The sequence below is a fragment of the Scyliorhinus canicula genome, chromosome 5, assembly GCF_902713615.1.
Source record: "Scyliorhinus canicula chromosome 5, sScyCan1.1, whole genome shotgun sequence".
NCBI lineage: Eukaryota > Metazoa > Chordata > Chondrichthyes > Carcharhiniformes > Scyliorhinidae > Scyliorhinus > Scyliorhinus canicula.
The window spans coordinates 28,599,515-28,621,773 of NC_052150.1; the positions used below are offsets into that span (position 1 = coordinate 28,599,515).

A 22,259-nucleotide genomic window follows, 5' to 3' on the forward strand; every position below is an offset into this window, starting at 1 on the left:
TAGTGGCCAGGTAACAGAATAGCTAAATGGCTGGCTTCAAAGAGAAAAGGCAGAGTCAGGAGTTAAAGGTAGTCAAGCTGAAGTTGAGCTATTCCAATTGTAGAGCGGGCTGTGATTTGGTGCTCGGGTCCTATACTCTTGCGCTTGGAGAACCACTTAAAGATGTCTGACACCTGCAGCATTATGGTTGTATTTAAGGCCGGCAAGACAATTGGAGGATCAGTCCTCATTACACCTGGACAATGAGTGCCTTGATTGTCAATTACCAAGTCCAACACTCTCGCCTCCTAATTGCAACGTTTTAGTCTGTTTCGGGCGGAGCAGAGAGAGGTGAAGACGCTGTATCCGAATCACAATGGTGAGAAGAGGGAATTTTTGTTTCAAAAAAGCGTTCACCCGAAAGAGAATGCAGCAAACGGGAGGAAATTAAATTTAGTTTCTTGGTTTAAACTGTGGCGGGAAGTTTGACGGGGCCGGGTCGATGGGGGATGGGGGGGGGGGGACAGGAACCACATGACCAATTGTAATTGGGGCTATTGTCAATTTCAGTATGACAGTATGACTGTAGAGGAACGTTTATGACGGCCAAAAAGTTGCTGAATTTATGTCCACTAACGGATCTGACGTTTGAATCAATAATCTTGTAATAAAGCTTGACTCTAAATAGTCTAACAAAGAACAGCTTGTTTGATTCTTTTTAAATAAAATGCGTGGAACACGTCTATCTGCAGCAGAGGTTGAGATACAGATGGGCCCTGGACAAAAATGAAGACTTCGTACAGAACTGAAATGTTCTTTTCCCGCCCCTATCTCCATATGTAGATTGACCATGTCCATGTCAAACGGTGAGGTTTTATAATTGGGGGGGGAAAAAAACTTCAATCAAAATGATGTAGAGATGCCGGTGTTGGACTGGAGTGAGCACAGCAAGAAGTCTTACAACTCCAGATTAAAGTCCAACAGGTTTGTTTCGAATCAGTAGCTTTTGGAGCACTGCTCTGAGATCAAATCAGGGCAGAACCTACTCAGTTAATGGTAGGGAGTTGGAGAAAGTTACAGAACAAAGAGATGTCGGAGTACAGGTTCATAGCTTCTTGAAGGTGGAGTCGCAAGTGGACAGGGTGGTGAAGAAGGCATTCACCTGAGGAAGGAGCAGTGCTCCGAAAGCTAGTGATTCGAAACAAACCTGTTGGACTTTAATCTGGTGTTTAAGACTTCTCACTGGAATTAAAATGATCATGAAACCTTTCTTGATTGTTGTAAAAAACCTAATGTTCTTTTGGGAGGGGAAATCTGCCATTTTTATTTGTTCTGGACTACATGTGATTTCAGGTCCACAGCAATGCGGTTGACTCTTTAATGCCCTAACAAGCCATTCAGTTCAAGGACAAGTGGGGATGGCCAATAAATGTTGGCCCAGCCAGTGACGCCCACATACCATGAATCAAAAATACCCTATGATTTTACAATGCCATGTCCCTTGTTGAATTATAGCATACTGTCATATAAACAATGCTTGAGAACTGCTAGGCCATTCTGAAAGTCGCTCAATTGGGTCAGTAAACAATTGTCTCCTTATTTTTTTCAGCCGATTGGACGAAGTGCTAAAATGGTGCAGTATCTGGATTACAGGATGCGGTGTGTACTCCAAGATGGCCGTGTCTTCATTGGCACCTTCAAAGCTTTTGACCGGCACATGAACCTCATTCTCTGTGACTGTGATGAATTCAGAAGGTTAAAGTATGTATGAACACATTTGTACTTTTCTGCTGTATTTCTTAATGCCCTGGCATTTCATCGAATTCATAGAATTTACATGTGCAGAAGGAGGCCATTCGGCACATCGAGTCTGCACGGGCTCTTGGAAATAGCATCCCACTTAAGCCAACACCTCCATCCTATCCCTGTAAACCAGTAACCCCACTTAACCTAAGGGCAATTTAGCATGGCCAATCTACCTAATCTGCACATCTTTTGTCTGTGGGAGGAAATCGGAGCACCCGGAGGAAACCCACGCAGAGACTGGGAGAACATGCAGATTCCGCACAGACAGTGACCCAGTCGGGAATCGAACCTTGGACCCTGGAGCTGTGAAGCAACTGTGCTAACCACTGTGCTACTGTGCTGCCCATTTCTTAATTTCCTTTTAGATGTGACCAAGCTATAGCCAACCACCTATTCCAATATCCCCAAATGTGTTTTTTCTTTGGTTGCAAATTTTGACAATGCATTTGTATGCAATCTTAAGATATTTTATAACATTTACATAGCATCCTTAAGTTTCCTTTTGCCCATCTGATTCATGCAGGTCAAAGAACTCCAAGCAAGGTGAGAGAGAAGAAAAACGGGCTCTTGGTCTTGTTCTACTTCGAGGGGAAACACTTGTGACAATGACTGTGGAAGGGCCTCCTGTGAGAGAGGTAACGTTTCTTCAGCCCCATCCCCACTTGGCTAATTACAAGGAGCACTTAACGCACTTCCTACACGATGTATTCTAAATCAGTATAGTAAATCTACAAATGTACTGGGAGATGGTGGCCAAGTGGTGAGGTTCCTGTTTAGGGGTCGAGGATTCAAATCCCACAATGGCAGCTGGTTAATCTGGAATTGAAAAGCTAGTCTCTCCGTGATGGTGTCGGTTAAAACACCCCCAGTTCACTTTTGTCCTTTTTAGGGAAGGAAATCTGTAGACCTTACCTAGTCTGACTTGCATGGCACTCCAGATCCAGGGCAATGTTAACTCTTAAACTGATCTCTGAAATGGTGTGGTGAGTCACTCTGTTAAAGGACAACTAAGGATGCGCAACAAATGTTTCCCTTGCCAGTGACACCCACATACTAGGAAATTCTTTTTTTTAAAGTTCAGGGTTGTAAATCAAATGTTTTCAATGTATGTCTTGAAACTTTGAGCCATGTATGAAGTGGCTGCCAGTAATGAATGAGTTTGGTGCCCGTCTTCTGAGCGGGTTGTGGGAGGTTAGCGTCAGGGTGAGAAGAACATGCGATTTTTAAGAAATCAATTTTTCCAAACTTTGATCTTTGGTTTTCGGCGTACTATACGTTATTGCTTTCCTGCTGGGGCATCTTAACTATGTTCTAGAGCAGTGTTTTTCAAACTTTTTATTCCTGGGACCCACTTTTGCCAACTGGTTGACCTTTGCGATCCACACCGGCTGACCTTTGTGATACATGCCACATTCGCTTGCCTTTAATGCGAACCTGATTGGTCCTCGCGATTGCACTTGAATCAAGGTCAATGGAGGAGAGGGCAATGTGCATTTCAGGTGCAGACCTCAGGAGGTTCCTTTGCGCTGTCTTTTTCTTTAGGACTCTGGAGTCTTGAGCGCAAAAGGAATTTTTTAGCCACCACTTCTCTTTCAAAACCTGAAACGTTTCTCTTTGTCAGTAATTCCCTGCATTCAACACATGGGCTTTGCATCGATAAAATTAACAAGAAATCATCTTTACACAGTCTCTTACTTTTCAATGATCCATCTTCACAGCCCTCTTGTCAGCAGCTGAATAATGGAAGCAACTCTGTTCCATGATTTGGCGTTAAAAACACTTGAGGGTGCTTGATGTCAGGTGTAAGTTTTGGGCACATGATCTGCTCTACGCTGCTGCTTCTGGTTGGACGCCTTCATACAGCCGAATGCATTTTTATTTAAAAGGCGGCTGAGGCCGGCATTCCCGAGCCAGTAGCGGCCATCGGGCACTTTTCCTGCAATCGGGACCACTGCAGGAATGGTGCGACCGAGCTCCGTGACCTTCCCGACACCCACCCAATGGTCACGGCCCATTCTTGGAAAAAACCCTGTTCTAGAGCAGACAACTGGGTTCTGCCCAAGAAACCCAATTCTATTTTGTGGAATCCGGTTTCTACAGGCACCTATGTTTCAAGGTATTGAGTTGGTTCATGTACATCTGGCATGGAAAGAGTCCGGAATGGTCTAAGCAACTGGCAAACTGAGGAAGATGTTTCGAATGTGTTGGGCACAGAATTCCCTCTTTTTGCAAGCAAATTACAATTTCCATTTCAGCCTGCACCAAGATAGTGACTGTCATTTGTGAGAAACCGTGTGGAATGCACTACCCTGCCAGCTGTGGGGAGAGCTATCTCCAGTTAAATGTAAACGTTAGTTTATGGATGGCCGATGCCATGAGGTATTGTAAACTTGAGGCCAATGCCCTATGAGTCAGCCATGCACACAGTCAATTGCACCTGACCTCTTAACATAGAAACGTAGAAAATAGGAGCAGGAGGAGACCTTCGAGCCCACTCCGCCATTCATTATAATCATGTCTGATCATCAAGTTCAATACCCTGATTTCCACCCCCCCCCCCCCCCCCCCCACCAATATCCCTTGATCCCTTTAGCCTCAAGAACTATATCTAGTTCCTTCTTGCTCCGAAAGCTTGTGATTTCAAATACACCTGTTAGACTTTAACCTGGTGTTGTGAGACTTCTTACTGTGCTCACCCCATTCCAGCGCTGGCATCTCCACATCATAATTCCTTCTTGAAATACACAACATTTTGGCCACTACTTTCTGTGGTACCAAATTCCACAGATTCACCACTCTCTGGGTAAAGATATTTCTCCTCACCTCAGTCCTAAAGCCTTATCCTCAAAATATGACCCCTAGTTCTGGACTTCCCCATAGGATTTTATATGTTTCTGAGATCCCCTCTCACTCTTCCAAACACCAATGATTATAATCCTAACCAACTAAGTCTCTCCTCCTATGACAGTCCTGCCATCCCAGGAATCAGCCTGGTAAAACATGTGCACTCCTTCCATAGCAAGAACATCCTTCCTCCGATAAGGACTCCAAAACTTCACACACAACTCCAGGTGTGGTCTCACCAGTACTTTATACAATTGCAGTAAATACCCCTCTTCCTATATTCAAATCCTCTTGCTATAATGGTCAATGTACTGTTTGCCTTCTTCCCTGCCTGCAGTACCTGCACACTTATTTTCAGTGACTGAGGCACAAGAACACCAAGGTCTTGCTGAGTATTCACCTCTCTCAATTTACACCCATTCAAATAATCTATCTTCCAATTTTTGCTTCTCATATTTATCTACATTATACTGCATCTGCCATGCCTGTGCCCATTCACTCAGCCTGTCTAAATCCCAAAGCATCTCTGCATCCTCCTCACAACTCGCCCTCCCACCCAACTTTATATCATCTGCAGATTTTGAGATAATACATTTAGTACCCTCGTCCATATAATGTGAACAGTTGGGGTCCTAGCACAGATCCCTGTAGTACCCTACTAGTCACTACCTGCCAATCAGAAAAAGGCCCATTTATTCCAACTTTTTGCTTCCTGTCTGATCACCAGCTTTCTATCCACCTCTACACTACCCATAATCCCATGCACTTCATAATCTGCTATGTGAGACCTTGTTGAAGGTCTAAACAAATCGCATCCATCGGTTTTCCCTGGTCAACTCTAGTAGTTACATCTTTAAAGAATTCTAATTGATTTGTCAAGCATGATTTTCCTTTTGTAAATCCATGCTGACTTTGTCTGATTACATCACTGATATCTTTTAAAATGGGCTTCAGCAACTTCCCTATTACCGACGTTAAGCTCACTGGTCGATGGTTCCCTGTTTTCTCTCTGCCTCCCTTTTTATAGCTGGGTTACATTTGCTACCCTCAATCCGTAGGAACCATTCCAGAGTCCAAAGAACTCTGGAAAATGACCGTCAATGGATCTACATTTTCCAGGCTTTCCTTAAATATTCTGGGATGAAGATTATCAGGCCCTGGAGATTTGTCTGCCTTCAATCCCATTAATTTCACCCAAACCATTTATTTACTAATTTCCTTCAGCTCCTCACTAAAACTTGGTTCTCAGAATATGTCGTCTTTTGTGAAGACGGAAGCAAAGTAAGAATTTAGGCCGGGATTCTCTGGCCGTGCCTGCCCAGCGACAGGAAATTCCCACCGAGGTCCATGGACCGTTACACGGTCCGCGTCCAGCCTGTGGCGATCTTGCTGCGGGTGGGGCAGACGAATCCAACGCTTGGTTCCTCGGCCATTTCTTTGTTCCCTGTTATGAATTCCTCCTTCTCTGATTATAAAGGGCCTACGTTAGTTTTACCAATCTTTTTCTCTTTATATACCTATAGAAACTTTACAGTCAGATGTTCCCCACTAGTTTACTTTCAAATCGTATTTTCCCCTTCTTAGTCATTCTCTTGGTTACCTTTGCTGAATTTTAAACTGTTCTTGCTAATTTGTTAGCAATGCTGAATGCAACAGTATCGGCCATTAAAAGGTGTTTTTTTCAATCTTTTTATGCAATTTGTTATTTTCTGAAATATGTACAGCTGTGACCCTCCCCTTTCATGTTCTATCTTGAAGCATTCTCTGCTGATCTTAAATAGGTTGGTGTGCTGGTGGGTGGGAGTGAGTGGGTGAGAGAGGGCAATGTTAATAGAAAGAAATAGAATACAGTTTAAAAATGTGATGCTATGATATTAAACATGGTTAAATCTACATTTTTTAATGTAATGCTATGCTTTTCCTTCTGTGTACTTTTAACAGTAGGAAATGTTTCCAATGGCGAAGTAAGCTAATAATTAGAAAATAATAATTGTTTGACTTCAGACTTCAATGAAAATGGAAATTGCACAAGAGTACTTCCTGGTAGCACGTCTGATTTCAGACGCTCATAGGTTCAAACCTTACTCCAGATAGTTGAGCACATTATCTGTGCTGAACTGAGGGAGATTTGGAAGAGCTGTTTTTTCTTTTGGGTGCAAAGTTTAAACCAAAGCCTTCTCCGACCCCCCTCGGATGTGGAAGATTTCATGGCACTATTTTGAAGACTAGCAGGGCAACTCTCCGGGTGTCCCACCAATATTTATTCCTCTACTAGCATTCTCATTTGTCTGTGGGATCTTGCTGTGTGCAAATTAGATGCCATATTTCTTGTGGCAAAGTGTTCGATTGGCTGCGAAGTGCTCGGGTGCTCAGCCATGATTTGTCACTTGTAAGCTGACTACAAATGAGCGTGCTTGTCTTTCTTGTACAGGCTGCTTCTGGTTCTTTACAGTACTGTTGCTCCCAACTGATTCAGGGAAGCAAGATATGATCAAGATCTTTAGTACCTATCTCCACCCCTAAATGGAATATTGGCGCAAGGTATTCAAAGCAGCTGTCAGCATGTTTGGTTGAAGTTATATTTTAGATACAAAAATCCCAAGTTGCATTGCCACTGATGACCAGCTATCGAGAGTTGTGTTTCTGGTTTAAGTCAAATTCTTAATTTAATCGAAATAATATTTCCTAATTCTTTCAATGCGCAGGTTGGCATTTCTAGGGTGACTGTTGGTGGCCCTGGTGTGGGTAGAGCAGCAGGGAGAGGGATGCCACCTGGCATGCCAATGGTACAGGTACCTGCGGGATTAGTGGGACCAGTAAGAGGTATTGGAGGTCCCTCGCAACAGGTAAGGATGAAGCATTGGCAATGCATGTTTCCGATTCCACGTCTACACCAATGCTAGATCAGATGTATTGCTCTTTTTGAATGTTTCAAAATAGTTCAGGATTTGGGACAGTGGGGGAGCAAGTGGCACAAATCCAGAGACTTTGGTATTGTTACGGCACCCTGGGCTCATGCACCGTCAATTCCAACCCCACTTGACCTAAAGTCGCAACACAGTTGAAATGAACTCTTAATTTTGATAATGCCCAAAGTCTTTGGTCTTTGGCAGCCCAGTTGTTTGTAATTTAAACGCAATTAACTTTTATTAATAACTATAATTAAATAGGCAACAAATACAACTGGTTAACTACCTAATTTCTAACTCTTTCCACCCCGCACCCACCAAAACCCTCTTATGCCCACACAAAACAGACAGAGTGGTGTAAAAATAATATTAAAAGGATAAGAGTCTCTGTTTCAGATTGATGTCTTCCAGTTAGATCTTCTGTCTAGGTCTCCTGTTGGATGTCTTTGCTTTCAGTCTGTAATGGCTTTCACTGTGTAGACTCGGGGTCTCAATACTTTTCTGTAGATGGAAGTTGGGAGAGAGAGAGCAACACACAGCCTCTCTCGGCATCCAGGAATTTTCTCCTGGGTTCTCTGAAAAGAACCCGACCTGGCAGGACACAATTGCTGTCTCTTGCCAGGCAGAATACAGTCCTTGGCCAATCCATTGACCACCAGCCAATCAATCGAACAAAATCTCTTGGGTGCCAGAAAGGTATGTCCATTAAAGATCCATGGACCAAAAATGATGTCAATAAAGTAAACAAAGTAGGAAATAAGAGAATCAATAGGAAGGGCCTTTAACTTTACAGGATTAATTTACCCACCTCTTCTATACCTTGTTCAATTTTCCTTTCCACTAACTAATTGTTATTGTCTATTTTGACCTCAAAGATGTTTAATTTAATTCCTGTTATCTTTATTCATTCTATTCAATATCTAGAGAATCAGCTTGGAAACTTGCTCCATTTTGTTCATGACTGTCTAACATTAAGTGTAAGGCAGTAATCTAAAGATTAAATTTCATTTCTTCAAATGGAAGTGCTAACACAGTTTTGTGGAAGCGTTCTATATTTCAAACAAGGAGCAAGAACTCTCTTTTGTTTTGCTGAAGTGTGCATCTGAAAAATAAATTTGTATTGTTATTTCACCGTCCGAAATGTTTCCAACAAGGAACTAGCCTAGCAATTGGGAAATTGATATGCAGCTGATTTACTGAACATGGTTGAGATGCAAAGACCATGGTACAGACTGGGTAAATATTTTTGAACAGCATGGCTTTGTGGTCACTCTTCACGTGTATCAGAGTCAGGTCGTAGATTTGATTACGTGCTCCAGGATTTGAACATGTAATCTAGGCAAATTATCAGCCTCTGCATGTGATGGCCCAGAATGGGTCATGTTATCTTTAAGATTTGTATCTTCAGTTGGGGTAAGGCATACATGAGGTTCAAATGGAAGGTATACACCAGGATGGTAACTTCACCCCTGGTAACAACTTGGCGCCACCTACGACTCGTGTGGCAGCACTCGCACCTTCCAAGTTGGACATTTGTTGGTTGAAATCTCACTCCCAAGGCTTGAGCACTGACCTAGTTTGATACAATGCAGTATCGAAGGAGAGATGCACTAGCAGTGCTGAAATTTAGATGAGACATTACATTGAGGTTCCCGCTTTATCCTCTGCATGGAAATGTTTTTTTTTTTCACTAATGTCACTATTTTGAAGAGCAACCTTTACAGATGCCTGGTCAGCTCAACAGTAGCTAAGAGACTGAACCAGAACCATGACAAGTTAACAGGGCGGAAAGATTGATTCATTTCATTGATAATGTAAGAAATGGGGCTTGGATATTTTATAAACAAACTTTACTAAAAGAAAACAATATATAAACTTCAACCCTAACAATAGCCTATTAACCTTAACACACCAGTTCCCATCAGAACTTTACCAGAACATGCAGTTCTCATGCCACTTTTTCAGACCAGTAAAGACAATACTTTCATTCACAAAGCAATTTTTCTTCTATTGGCGGCATTCATTCAGAACCCTTTTCCAAAGCTTGCTTCGGCAGCTTTCACAGCCTCGCTGTCGATTTCCAAAGCCTTCTCCTTTAGTAATTGTTCAGAATGCCTGTTGTCTGTCTTCCAACCCCATCAGCGTTATCCTGGCTGTTTGATTTCCGACTCCCATTTATCTAATAGAGCCATGCTATTGATATGCAACTAACTACTTATTGGCGGACAAAAAGGCCATCAGACTTTAGTGGGCTAATAGCTGGTCAGACAGGAATGTCCCAAAGAACAATGGAACTGAGACATTCTGTGTATTTCCACAACGAGTTAAGTCTGTTGGGACAATGTAACTTAGCCAGGTGTGGACATATACCTCTGACTGCTAGCAGTCCCACCCCTCACCCCCAGTCTGTTTAACTCCCTAAATTGCCTGCTACATTGGGGTCTCATTTTGGACCCAATTTCCTAATATCTCCCCCTCATAAACCAAATTCAAAGAACAAAGCATGAAGAAAAGTACAGCACAGGAACAGGCCCTTCGGCCCTTTATGCCTGTGTCGACCGTGTTGCCCATCTAAACTAAAATCTTCTACGCTTCCGGGGTCCGCATCCCTCTATTCCCATCCTATTTGTATTTTTCAAGATGCCCCTTAAACGTCGCTATTGTCCCTGCTTCCACCACCTCCTCCGGCATGAGTTCCCACTATCCTCTGTGTTTTTTTTTTTGAAAAACTTGCCTCGTACATCTCCTCTAAACCTTGCCCCTCGCACCTTAAACCTATGCCCCGTAGTAATTGACCCCTCTACCCTGGGAGAAAGTCTCTGACTATCCACCCTGTCTATGCTCCTCATAATTTTGTAGACCTCTATCAGGTTGCCCCTCAACCTCCGTCATTCCAGTGAGAACAAATCACGTTTATTTAACCTCTCCTCATAGCTAATGCCCTCCATTCCAGGCAACGTCCTACACCTCCACATCCTTCTGGTAATGTGGCGACCAGAATTGAACACTATACTCCCAAGTGTGGCCTATTCTTTCTGATATTCTGCCAATCACCTGTCCCATTAAAGTTGGACATTTGGTCGTTCATTGGCTTCAATACAGCAATGACTACACTTTAACAGGAATTTGATTGTCAAAGCTTTGGACATCCCGAGATTGTGAAAGATATTATAACTCAAATTTTGTCTATTGAAATTGGCTAGCATTTTGAAATCACCTATCTTCAAGTTGTTGAACGGTTGATCATTCTTAATCTATGCTCTGAACATCTACAGGGTTGTTTTATTTGCTGTTTAGGAAATGGTCCCTCGGCCTAGAGAACCTGGAGTTGCGCCTCCTCCTAGCTTTTCTGCTGTTCCTCAACCTTATGTACCAATGAGGGGGATACCACCTATTCTGAACCTTGGAGAGCCAAGGCCAGGTAAGTTGATGAGTATTTGGCATGACACTGGTTGAGGCCAAGATATGCCGTTTGCTTCTGAACCTTGGCAAGATGTGCAGACTCTTTGTTGTCTTTTAAACTTGTAAGGTGGTATTCGGTGTAGGTGGTAATCTAGTGGAGAGGATTGTCTGCTTGGATGCCATAAGGAAGAATGATCACCTCTGATCAGGTTATTGCCCAGGTGGTGAAGCTGCAAGTTCTACCCAAGCAAGTTGTTGTACCATCCTAATCCAGAATGGAACTTCTGCAGCTCCGCATAGCCAATTTACAAGTCTTTCCTGTCATACAAATTCTTCCAAATCCTTTTCTCAGATGTTGGAACATGCTAGAAGTGTAATGTGATGGCCAATTCTGCTTAGCGAAGCAGTCAGTATGGTGTTTCTCGATAAACTGGGCCTGTTTGAATGTGCAATTGGCATTCCAGCTTTGAATAGATGAAATTTTTGACTTGAATTTACAGTTGAATAGTGAGGGATTTAATAGACCAGGTAGCTTGATAGTACAACAGCAAAATTCTGCAGATGCTGTAGATTTGTTTCTGCTCGTCCTCCACAGATGCTGCCAGACCTTCTGAGCATTTGTAACGTTTTGTTTTTAGCTTAGGATAGCTTGATTCTGAATCAATCGGTCTCTTCTGGCATTGCATGTGGCATGCCAAAATACTTCAGGTGAAGTGATTTTAAAGGTGGTAGATAATTGGATCATAGGTATAAATTCTCCATTTTGCTTTTATGTTCTTTAATGCTTCAGTATGAGGTCCTGCAATTTTATTTTTGCTACTTCCTCTTAAAGTTGAGCACCTTCTCCATTGAGAGAAGATGTTTCTTTCTGCATGTTGTTTAGCTACAGATTTAAGAACAGTATTGGCCTTGCTTGGCTGGCTAGTTTGTTAGCCCGCTGTTGGTGAAAGCTGCTGGGGTTGGAAAAAGTGATGGCGTAAAAGGCTGATCAATGCAAATTGAAAACCTCACATCTATCTCTATATTCCAGGTTTTCTGAGACCACATCCTGCCATGAGACTACCATTTGGACCACCATCAATGGGAATGCCTTCTGGCAGAGGAGGTCCCATGGGAATTCCTCCAGGAATGAGACCACCAATGATGCCCAGGATGAGAGGCAAGTGTAGAAATAGCGTATCACTTTGGACATGCATGTTTGTCCTTTTCAAGTAGCTTTTTAGTTCTTAATAGCTTGGAGGAATTTGATTTTCATCTTTGTATGCTTTTATAACAGTCGTGTTATTTGTGGCTCCTCTCGAGTTAATTGTGCCTGCTACTGTCTGTATTAAGATGGTGCACCATTTACTCTTGGTGACATCTCTTGACTAACTTCGCTTGCTTACAAATTTGAACAGGCTTTTAGGCTCCAAACAAGAATCCTAATGCCTCGTGCACCGTTTATTCTTCGTGTCATCTCCTGACTAAGTTCTCTTACTAACTTACACAGGCTTTTAGACTCAAATTTTCTGAACTGAAAAGTCTAAAGTAGTGTACTGATGCTGCAAAATAATGACCTATTAAAGCCTCCATGACAAACCACAGGCAAAGCCTTGTGTTTCTGCCCAAATGTCAACTCAAACCCTCTTCAAAACTATCTTTAAAACCTCAGCCCCAAATATCCTTCGGATCTGGCTGATACTTGCAACTCCCCATGTCCTTCCAGTAGAAACTGTAGGTCATGAATCAGGTTGACCATTCCTGGTCTTCCTTGGTGACTTCAGTGCAAGACTCAACTGTTTTGCCCTTAATTCCAAAACTTTATCAAAAATATCGAAGCACGTTCTTGGAGACATCCTGCTTGGCACCCTTTAATCTCTGGTACCTTTCTGAGTGCTTCATCATGATATTGTTCCCGCTACCAAAACAATAGACCCCATTCAGGTGTGTTGTCTCTGACTCCCAAGTTGCTATGTATGTGATAAAATCCATTCTCTTTGGCGGCTGTTGATGTTTATTTGTTTAGTTGCTGCTGTCTGTGCCATCAGCTCGGAAGTCCTCTCAGTTTCTTTAATTGGATTGTCTTTGAGATGGTAACGTTCTAGTGTCTTGCTTTCACTATCAACATGTTTGAAGATTAACCCCTGGTTGCGGTTTGGCCTGTTTTCCGTATTATATCCATGAGGCTTTTGGGGTTCTCTGTCCAGTTGGCGGGGATACGATCCTGTAATTGCAACCATCTTTTGCCTGTTTTTGCTGTTGGTTCCAACTTCTCCTTGAACTTGGCCCTGCCTTTCTCTTTCCTCCCTCTGTGGCTCCCTCATGCCCTGGCCAAGCTCAACTTGTCCATAAAATCTCTGACCTGCTCCCATGATTATATTCCCATTACATTGTTGACCATCCTACTTTCCCTTCCCAGCCCCGTGACTCATTCTCACTTGTGACTCCTCTTGTCCTTGGTTCCAACTTTTCTCTCCTCCACTCCCTGAAACTGTAGTTGTACCCTGACTCCCCTCAAATCTGTACCTTTTTCCATTTCTGAAACGGGCCCAGCCAAAGTCAGAATTGACAAACACTGACTTGTGAGAGAATGGTGCAGAATGACTTCTTTACAACCTTTCACATGAGTTCTTTACAGCCACCCTACTCCCAACACCTCACCATTGTCCTCACTTGGTTTCATCATTGCACCACTCTTAGGACAGCACTGTGGCCTAGTGGTTAGCACAACCGCCTCACGCGCTGAGGTCCCAGGTTCGATCCCGGCTCTGGGTCACTGTCCGTGTGGAGTTTGCACATTCTCCCCGTGTCTGCGTGGGTTTCGCCCCCACAACCCAAAAATGTGCAGAGTAGATGGATTGGCCACGCTAAATTGCCCCTTAATTGGAAAAAATAATTGGGTAATCTAAATTTATTTTTTAAAAAAGAGAAAAAAAATCAATGCACCACTCCCCCAGCTATTTTGCTTTTATAATCCTTTTCTGCTGGAGAAAGCAATGGATATAAGACGTATGAGCAGAAGTAGGTCATTAGGCCCATCGAGTTTGATCCGCCAGTCAATGAGATCTTGACTGACCTGATATCGTCAACTAGCGACTAGGGGATTTTCACAGTAACTTCATTGCAGTGTTAATGTAAGCCTACTTGTGACAATAAAAATTATACAAACTCTACTCTCCTGCTTTGTCCTCATTACCCTTGATTCCCTTGCTGAATCTCTCTCAGCCTTGAACAGACTTAAATGACCCAGCCTCTACAGCTCTCTGCAGGTTCCACAGATTCACTATCCTCTGAGAGAAGAAATTTCCCCCTCACTCTGAGTTGGTGCCCTATGGTCCTAGACTTCCCCCAAGGGGAAACAACTCTACTCTGAGAATCCAATATATCTCAATGTTTTTGCGACATCTTAGATTGTACAGCTATATTCATACTGGTCGTTTTCTTTCTCCAGGTCCTCCAGAATCAAGACCGCGTCCTCCAAAGCCGTAAAAAGTTGATCCCAAGAAGAACATTATATCATCAGCTTTCAGTAAATTGCAAAGTAACAGTGTCTTTGAAGTTTTTTTTTTCTCTAAACATATTAGTTCATGAAATTGTTATCCCTTTTTATTTCATTCAATTTTCACACGAGTCAGAACTTTTCCAATGATTGGCGGGTGTGGGTGCAAAACACTTCACAACATGGGTAACAACTGAGCTCCCCCAATGTTCTCCAGCTTATACAACGCCCCAGTTTTGGACCACACAAGCAGAGCCCAGATGTCTGCATAATGGGGGGAAAATTCTCAGTTGCTTTGTTTGTTTCACGGGCGGGGGGGGGGGGGGGGGTACCAATCAAGCAGGCTGCTCTGGATGGTGTCCAGTTTCTGGTGTTGTTGGAGTTACACTCAACCAAGCAAGTGGAGAGTATTCCATCACACTCCTGACTTGTGCCTTGTAGATGGTGGACAGGCTTTGGGGAGTCGGCAGGTGACTTTTCACTGCAAGACTTCTTGCCTCTGATCTTGTAGCCACAGTATTTTATATGGCTGGCCCAGTTTAGTGTATGGTCAATGGTAGCCTCCAGGATGTTGCTGGGGGATCCAATCATGGTAATGTCAAGGGTTGATGGTTAGATTCTCTTTTTTTTGTTGGAGACTTGGTATTGCTGGAGATTGTCATAGACTGGCACTTGTGCGACTGTTACTTGCCACTTCAACCCAAGCCTGGATCCATTTCAACATGGCCTGCTTCAGTACCTGAGGAGTGAATGCATCATAGTAGATGCAATGTTGGTCAGGGAATTGACGTGTGCATGTTAAATTAACCTCTAACAGCAGTATGCAGATTAGTCAGTTCATTGAGGTCCATCAGCATGTAAGCATTTCTGATACCTGGAATTTTGTTATGGAGTTAAATGCTCTTAAAATAGATTATAATCCTAGCCCCTTTGCGACTATTGCGGATCAGGCATATTCCTCTGATGAGAAAATTGGGCCTCAAAGACACTTAATGGATCTGAAGAACTGAGTGATGTGAGCTCGCTCTTCTCTCACTCTTTTTCTCTTTCTGAAAGGAAGGAATCAACATATTACCATCCTCCAGATGGCCTTTTTGATAAATTCTAGCCAGATTATAACAATCCAGATATAAATGCCTGGACAACACATCCCTCGACTGAAGGTGGAGGCAAATGGGTTTTTGGAGTTTGGATACAGAACACTATATGATATATTATAAATTATACTGAACATGCACCACACTTTCCTGGAACTATCAATACTGCAATTCAATTACAGTCAAAAGTAAGGATAATCTTGTTTCTAATAGAGAGTGAGACATAAGATCGCCAATATTTAAAGTACTATTTACCTTGAATTAGCATGTTGAGCACTCATGTTGACAACATCCATTGACATTGTTCAGTCAAATAGATACTGAGAAATGCAGACCGTGGTCACTTCCTTGTAACACCCAGTTTCCAAGATTTGGATTAAATGTTATTTAGGGTCATTGTGGTTCCTTACTAATTCTCAATGCCTTGCTGAGGTGATTTAGAGGCCAGTTCCTTTTTTGAACTCGTGTTAGAGGATATGCCACAGGATATCATTGTCCTTGAGTGGACAATTTGCCCAAGCAAGCTTATAAACTTTAAACCTTTTTGTCCAGCTAATGAACTCACATTGGAGAATCACTTTTTAAAATATCCTCCTCCATTTCTTCATATATATTAATTATTATTATTGAATATGCACTCTGCAGAAATATGGCCTCATCTTATTTAACAGGAACTACTTTTGGGTATAGCCCTCACCTTCTTTAATGGTCAGACTGCAAGCCTGTGTGGCAGTTGATGGTCTTGTTCCTGACTTGGGTGCAGTACTGGGCATTCCCCAGGAATACAGCATAACTAGGAGAATGAGCAGATAGGTAGAATAAGACCAAATGCTAGAAGGAGGAGAAGGGCTCTTGGCAGGAGGTCCTAAATGGCCACAGTATTCAAGCATCAGGTTCCTTGATTTTTATTTATATGGTAACATAAAATGCAACATCCCAAGTTGCTCATTCCACCACATTAAAGAACATCTGCACTTCAGTAAGAACTTTGTCTGAAATCTTGACACCTTCAGTAGTAACTTGTTTCTCATCCATGGTTGTTTTGAGAGTCTGCTGACTCCCCAGTCAGACAGCTAATTGTGTTCCAATTCCTGTCGGAGACGCCTTGACAATTGTCAGCTTCCCTGTGGTGCAGAGTGCCAGCGGCTGTACATGTTGTTTTCTTATTGTGTCAAATCTTAAGATTCCACTCCTTCAATGTCCAGTTGGTATGCAGCCATAGGTGGTGAATTGTGTAGTTCAATGCCCTCTTCCCTGGCAACGGTTATGATGACTTTATCCTGTGGTAATTTGCTTCGCCATCTGTTTGAACCACTTTATCAACCAGAGAATATCTATTGGGTGACCAGGATTATCCAACGCATACATATTTTGGTTCTGTCTTCACAAATTAGGACACCAATCAGATCCCAGAAATGTTGGAGAATGAAAGGTTTAGTGAGAGGGAAGAACTGAGGGAGATCAACATTAGTAGAGAAATGGTGCTGGGAAATCTGATGGGATTGAAGGTGGATAAATCTTCAGGGCCTGAGAATCTGCATCCCAGAGTGCTTAAGGAGGTGGCTCTGGAAATAGTGGATGCATTGGTGGTCATCTTCCGGGATTCTATAGACTCTGGAACTGTCCCTGCATATTGGAGGGTAGCTCACCTCACTCCGATATTCAAAAAGGGAGGTAGAGAGAAAGCAGGGAATTATAGACCAGTAAGCCTAACATCGGTAGTGGGGAAAATACTTGAATCATTATCAAGGACTTTATAGCGGAACATTTAGAAAGCAGTGGCAGGATCAGTCGGAGTCAGCATGGATTTATGAAGGGAAAATCATGCTTGACAAATCTGTTGCAATTCTTTGAAGAGGTAACCAGTACAGTCGACAAGGGGGAGCCAGTCGATGTGGTATATTTGGACTTTCAGAAGGCGTTTGACAAAGTCCCGCATAAGAGATTATTGTGCAAAATTAAAGCGCATGGGATTGGGGGAAATGTATTGAGGTGGATAGAAAACTGGTTGGCAGAGTGGAAACAAAGAGTAGGGATTAATGGGTCCTTTTCAAATTGGCAGGCAGTAACCAGTGGGATCTATACTGGGACCCCAGCTATTCACAAAAATATTAATGATTTGGATGAGGGAACAAAATGTAGCATCTCAAAGTTTGCAGATGATACCAAATTAGGTGGGAGGGTGAATTGTGACGAGGATGAAGGGATCCTACAGCAAGATCTGGACAGGTTGGGCGAGTGGGCAAATCAATGGCAGATGCAGTATAATTTGGATAAGTGTGAGGTTATTCATTTTGGAAGCAAAAACAGGAAGGCAGATTACTACCTGAATGGTTGTAAATTAGGAGAGGGGAGTGTGAGGGAATGGTGTCCTTGTGCACCATTCACTGAAGGTAAGCATGCAGGTGCAGCGGGCAGTAAAGAAGGCTAATGGTATGTTGGCCTTCATTGCAAGAGGTTTCGAGTATAGAAGCAGGGATGTGTTGCTGCAATTGCACAGTGCCTTGGTGAGGCCACACTTGGAGCATTGTGTGCAGTTTTGGTCTCCTTCTCTGAGGAAGGATGTTCTTGTTCTCGAGGGAGTGCAGCGAAGGTTTACCAGACTGATTCCAGGGATGGCGGGACTGTCATATGAGGAGAGATTGATTAGGTGGGGATTGTTCTCGCTGGAGTTCAGAAGAATGAGGGGGGATCTCATAGAGACTTATAAAATTCTAACAGGACTAGATAGATGTTACCAATAATAGGTGTGTCCGGAACCAGGGACACAGCCTGAGGATTCAGGGTAAACTATTTCGGACAGAGATAAGGAGACACTTCTTCACACAAGAGTGGTGAGCCTGTGGAATTCATTACCACAGGAAATAGTTGATGCTAAAACTTTGAATATATTCAAGAGGCGGCTGGATATAGCACTTGGGGAGAATGGGATCAAAGGCTATGGAGAGAAAGCAGGATTAGGCTATTGAGTTGGATGATCAGCCATGATCGTGATGAATGGCAGAGCAGGCTCGAAAGGGCCAAAAGGCCGCCTCCTGTTCTTCTATGTATGTATCCAATGACCATATGACTGATGACTCAGTTATGCAACCCATGCACACATGGGCAGCTGGCATTCAATGAAGCTTATGCTGCCAGATCAAATAAGAGTGACCAAGATTTGCTGAAACAATGCTTCTGCTGCCTACCCTGCCCTGAAGGAACCCTGCACTCAGCAGAGTATGTTGCAATTTGAAGTAGTCGGTGTGTGGCACCATTCAGGATGCAAGGTTATGTAGGGAAAATATTCAAAATAAAGCACATGGGTGATTCGTGCAAAAAGGACTCTGGGTCCTGCTGCCGAAAGATGATAGCAAGTGCTGCAGTTAATATTATATAGAGTAGTGCCCATGGGCTAGGGGGAGGCCCAGAAGAAGGTTGAAGCTTGTGGGAAGCCAGTTCCATTACTGCAGCAATGCAAGGGATGTGATGGAGACCCATTTCACTTAACCTTTGAATTATTCCCAACACACCCAACCTGTCCCACATTACACTTACTGTGCATGTGTGTCCCTGGGCTGGATTTTCCGATAACCGGCACGATGGCCGGGACCCGGCACCAAAAACGGCGTGGATCACTCTGTCATCAGGCCCCCCCCAAACGTCGCAAAGTCTCCGGGCTCGAATGGGCTAGCAGCGGCGTGACGCCATTCGCGACAGCGTCACCCGCCATGGACGTGTCGTGTCACTGACGCTGTGCAGCGTAATCAACCAAGGTTCCAGGAGCGCGATATTGAGGCGCTCCTGGACGCAGTACAGGAGAGGAGGGAGGCCCTGTACCCCGGACATGGCCGCAGGGTCGCCCCAAGCCTCAGCCGGTGCCTGTGGAGGGAGGTGGCAGAGGCCGTCAGCGCTCTGGCTGTGACACCAAGGAACCAAGGACAGGCACCCAGTGCCACAAGAAGGTGAACAACCTTATCAGGGCAGCCAGGGTGAGTACCCCCCCTCCCCCCCCCCCCCCCTCAGCACCCCTCGATGTGCAGCACACCCCGAAGTGCTAACCCTTATGCTAACCCAACCCTAATGTGCTGCGCACCTCTGCCAATATATGCGCAACCGCTAGTGTGCATTCATATACCTGCCTAACGCTGTTGCCCTTTACCACTGCCACCAACCAGCCCGCCCCCCCATAGGAGAAGCGCGCACAACAGGGAGCATGAGAGGACTGGAGGGGTGCCCAGCTTATGAGAGATCACTCGCCGTTCATGAGGATAGGGCCCTGGAACTGGCAGGCGGACCTGAGGACGGGGAGGTTGCCGATGCAGAAGTCGGGGGCCCACCAGCAAGTGAGCCACCCACGGCCCATCCCTATTACCACACATCCCCCCTCCCCCATATCCTCCATATCCCCTCTCCCCCATATCCCCCGTCTCCCATATCCTCCCCATCTCCCATATCCCCGTCTCCCATATCCCCCCTCTCCCATATCCCCCCTCCCCCATATCCCCCTCCCCACATCCCCCTCCCTCATCTCCCCATATCCCCCATATCCCCCTCCCCCATATCCCCCTCCCCCATATCCCCCTCCCCCATATCCCCCTCCCCCATATCCACCCTCCCCCATATCCCCCTCCCCCATATCCACCCTCCCCATATCCCCCTCCCCATATCCCGCCTCCCCATAACCCCACTCCCTCATATCCCCATATCCCTCTCCCCATATCCCCCATAACTCCCTCCCCATATCCCCATATCCCTCTCTCCATATCCCCCATATCCCCCATAACTCCCCTTCCCCATATCACCCCTCCCCCATATCCCCCTCCCCCATATCCCCCATAACACCCTCCCCCATATCCCTCGATCACCGCCCGCGTGTCTAACCATGCTGCTGTATTGTGTATTGCAGGACCAAAAGTCGAGCCACCCGTCCCCGCGGATGCGGACCGCCCGCAGGATGCCCCAGGGCGGCCACGAGAGAGGGAGAGACCCGGAGCAACAGGGAGACGCGCCCCCGTCTCGTGTGGGTGCGGCGAAGCAGGCGTATGACACCCAGCGACGAGGGGAGCAGCCACAGGCCCCCATCGCAGCCGAGCCAGGACACCCCTACCCAGGTCACCCCTACCCAGGACCGCCCGACCCAGGACCGTCCGACCCAGGAACGCCCGATCCAGGACATACCTACCCAGGCCAGCCCGACCCAGGACACCAACATACATGACACTGGCACACAGTGGACGGGTGGAGACGAGGCACTACCCCAGAGTACCATAGACTCTGAGTCGGACGATGCTCACGACACAACGCCACTGCTTTCTCCAACACCCTCCACCATCGCAGAGACACTCACCTCGGTTGGGCACTTTAGTGATGAGGCGTCTGGTTCACACACTGGTGCGCACAACACAGCCGTACCGGTACAGCAGGTGGAGGTAGGAGCAGCAGAGGGGCCGGGAGGTCAGAGGGCATCCTGGCGCAAGCGAACATCTGCCGCCCAGACAGGTCCCGGGTTCCTGGAGTTACCACACCCACCCATAGACCCGATGCAGCCACCAAACCTGGGACGAAGGAAGAGGATGATGGCCGGCTTGCAGCAGCTGCAGACGCAGGTGAAGGAGTGCGCCTGCGTCCAGGAGCTGGGAGTGGTGCCGGTCATGCGTGCCACCCAGGCCGATACCGCACAGGTGGCGTCCGCGGTGGAGGCAATGGGTGCGACGGTGTCAGACATGGAGAGCAGGATGCGAGGCCTGGGCGTTCCATGAAGGCGCGTGTGTGGCCCAGGACTTGGCTTCCCTCTCATAGGAAGCCATGAGCCAGCGGCAGATGGCAGAGGCCTCAACGCCGTGGCCCAGTCTCAGCAGGCCATGGACCAGTCTCTGCAGGCCATGGTGCAGTCCGAGCAGGCAAGAGCCCAGTCTCAGCAGGCCATCGCTGAGGGCATCGGTGCCATTGCCCCTGTGCTAGCCGGTGTTGCACGGTCACAGACAGGGATGAGCAACTCCCTGAGCTCCATGGCTGCAAACCCGCAGACCCTTCTCGATACCAGCACGGGCCTCCGGGACTGGCAGTGCCAGGTGTTGGGGGGGCGTCGGATGGCCGGTCCATTCGCAGCCCCGACCCATGTAGAGCCCAGGGGCCATCAGGCACCCCGAGGGAGGAGGAGGTGCTGGGGCCCATCCCGGGTCCCCCTGTAGTGGAGGTCCCGGAACACCGCAGCAATAGACACGCTCCGACCGGCAACCGCGTGAGCCCAGCCCATCGTGCAGCAGGTGGATCTGCAATGGAGGGGTTGTGTGCATGCGGGTGGGGTGGGTGGGGGGGTGAGGGTGTTGAGTGCTGTGTGGGTGAGGGGGGGGTGAAGGTGTTGAGTGCTGTGTGGGTGGGGGGGTGAGGGTGTTGGTGCTGGGTGGGTGAGAGGGGTGAGGGTGGTCGGATGTTGCCATGGTGTGCGGTATGTGGCCATACTCGCCGATTCTTACGCCCCCTAGTCAGTGAACCAGGCAGCTATCAGCCTGTCCCGTGCCCGCTGGCCCAGTCGGTAACGGTGGGCAGCCACCCGCCCATGTCCGGCCTGTCTGCCCTGACTATTGCCCCCATCTCCCTCATCTGCGGAGGACTGCTGCTCCTCCACTCCCCCCTCCTCTGCCTGCGGCACATCGCCCTCTGCTGGGCCATGTTGTGCAGGACACAGCACACCACAATGCTGTGGCCGACCCTATCTGGCGGGTACAGTAGGGCCCCCCAGAGAGGTCCAGGCACCTGAAA

At 45.9% G+C, this 22,259-nt stretch overlaps 1 protein-coding gene across 1 annotated transcript; it reads left to right on the plus strand.

Moving 5' to 3' along the window:
• Nucleotides 1–228: 228 nt before the first annotated feature.
• On the plus strand, nt 229–14,469 carry LOC119965602 (small nuclear ribonucleoprotein-associated protein B'-like). The gene is made up of 7 exons (XM_038796387.1): nt 229–358; nt 1,589–1,740; nt 2,309–2,420; nt 7,335–7,475; nt 10,836–10,959; nt 11,971–12,099; nt 14,371–14,469. Exons 1-7 carry the CDS (start codon nt 356–358, stop codon nt 14,406–14,408), a joined length of 699 nt encoding a protein of 232 aa, XP_038652315.1. The 5' UTR covers nt 229–355; the 3' UTR covers nt 14,409–14,469.
• The last annotated feature ends 7,790 nt before the right edge of the window (nt 14,470–22,259 follow it).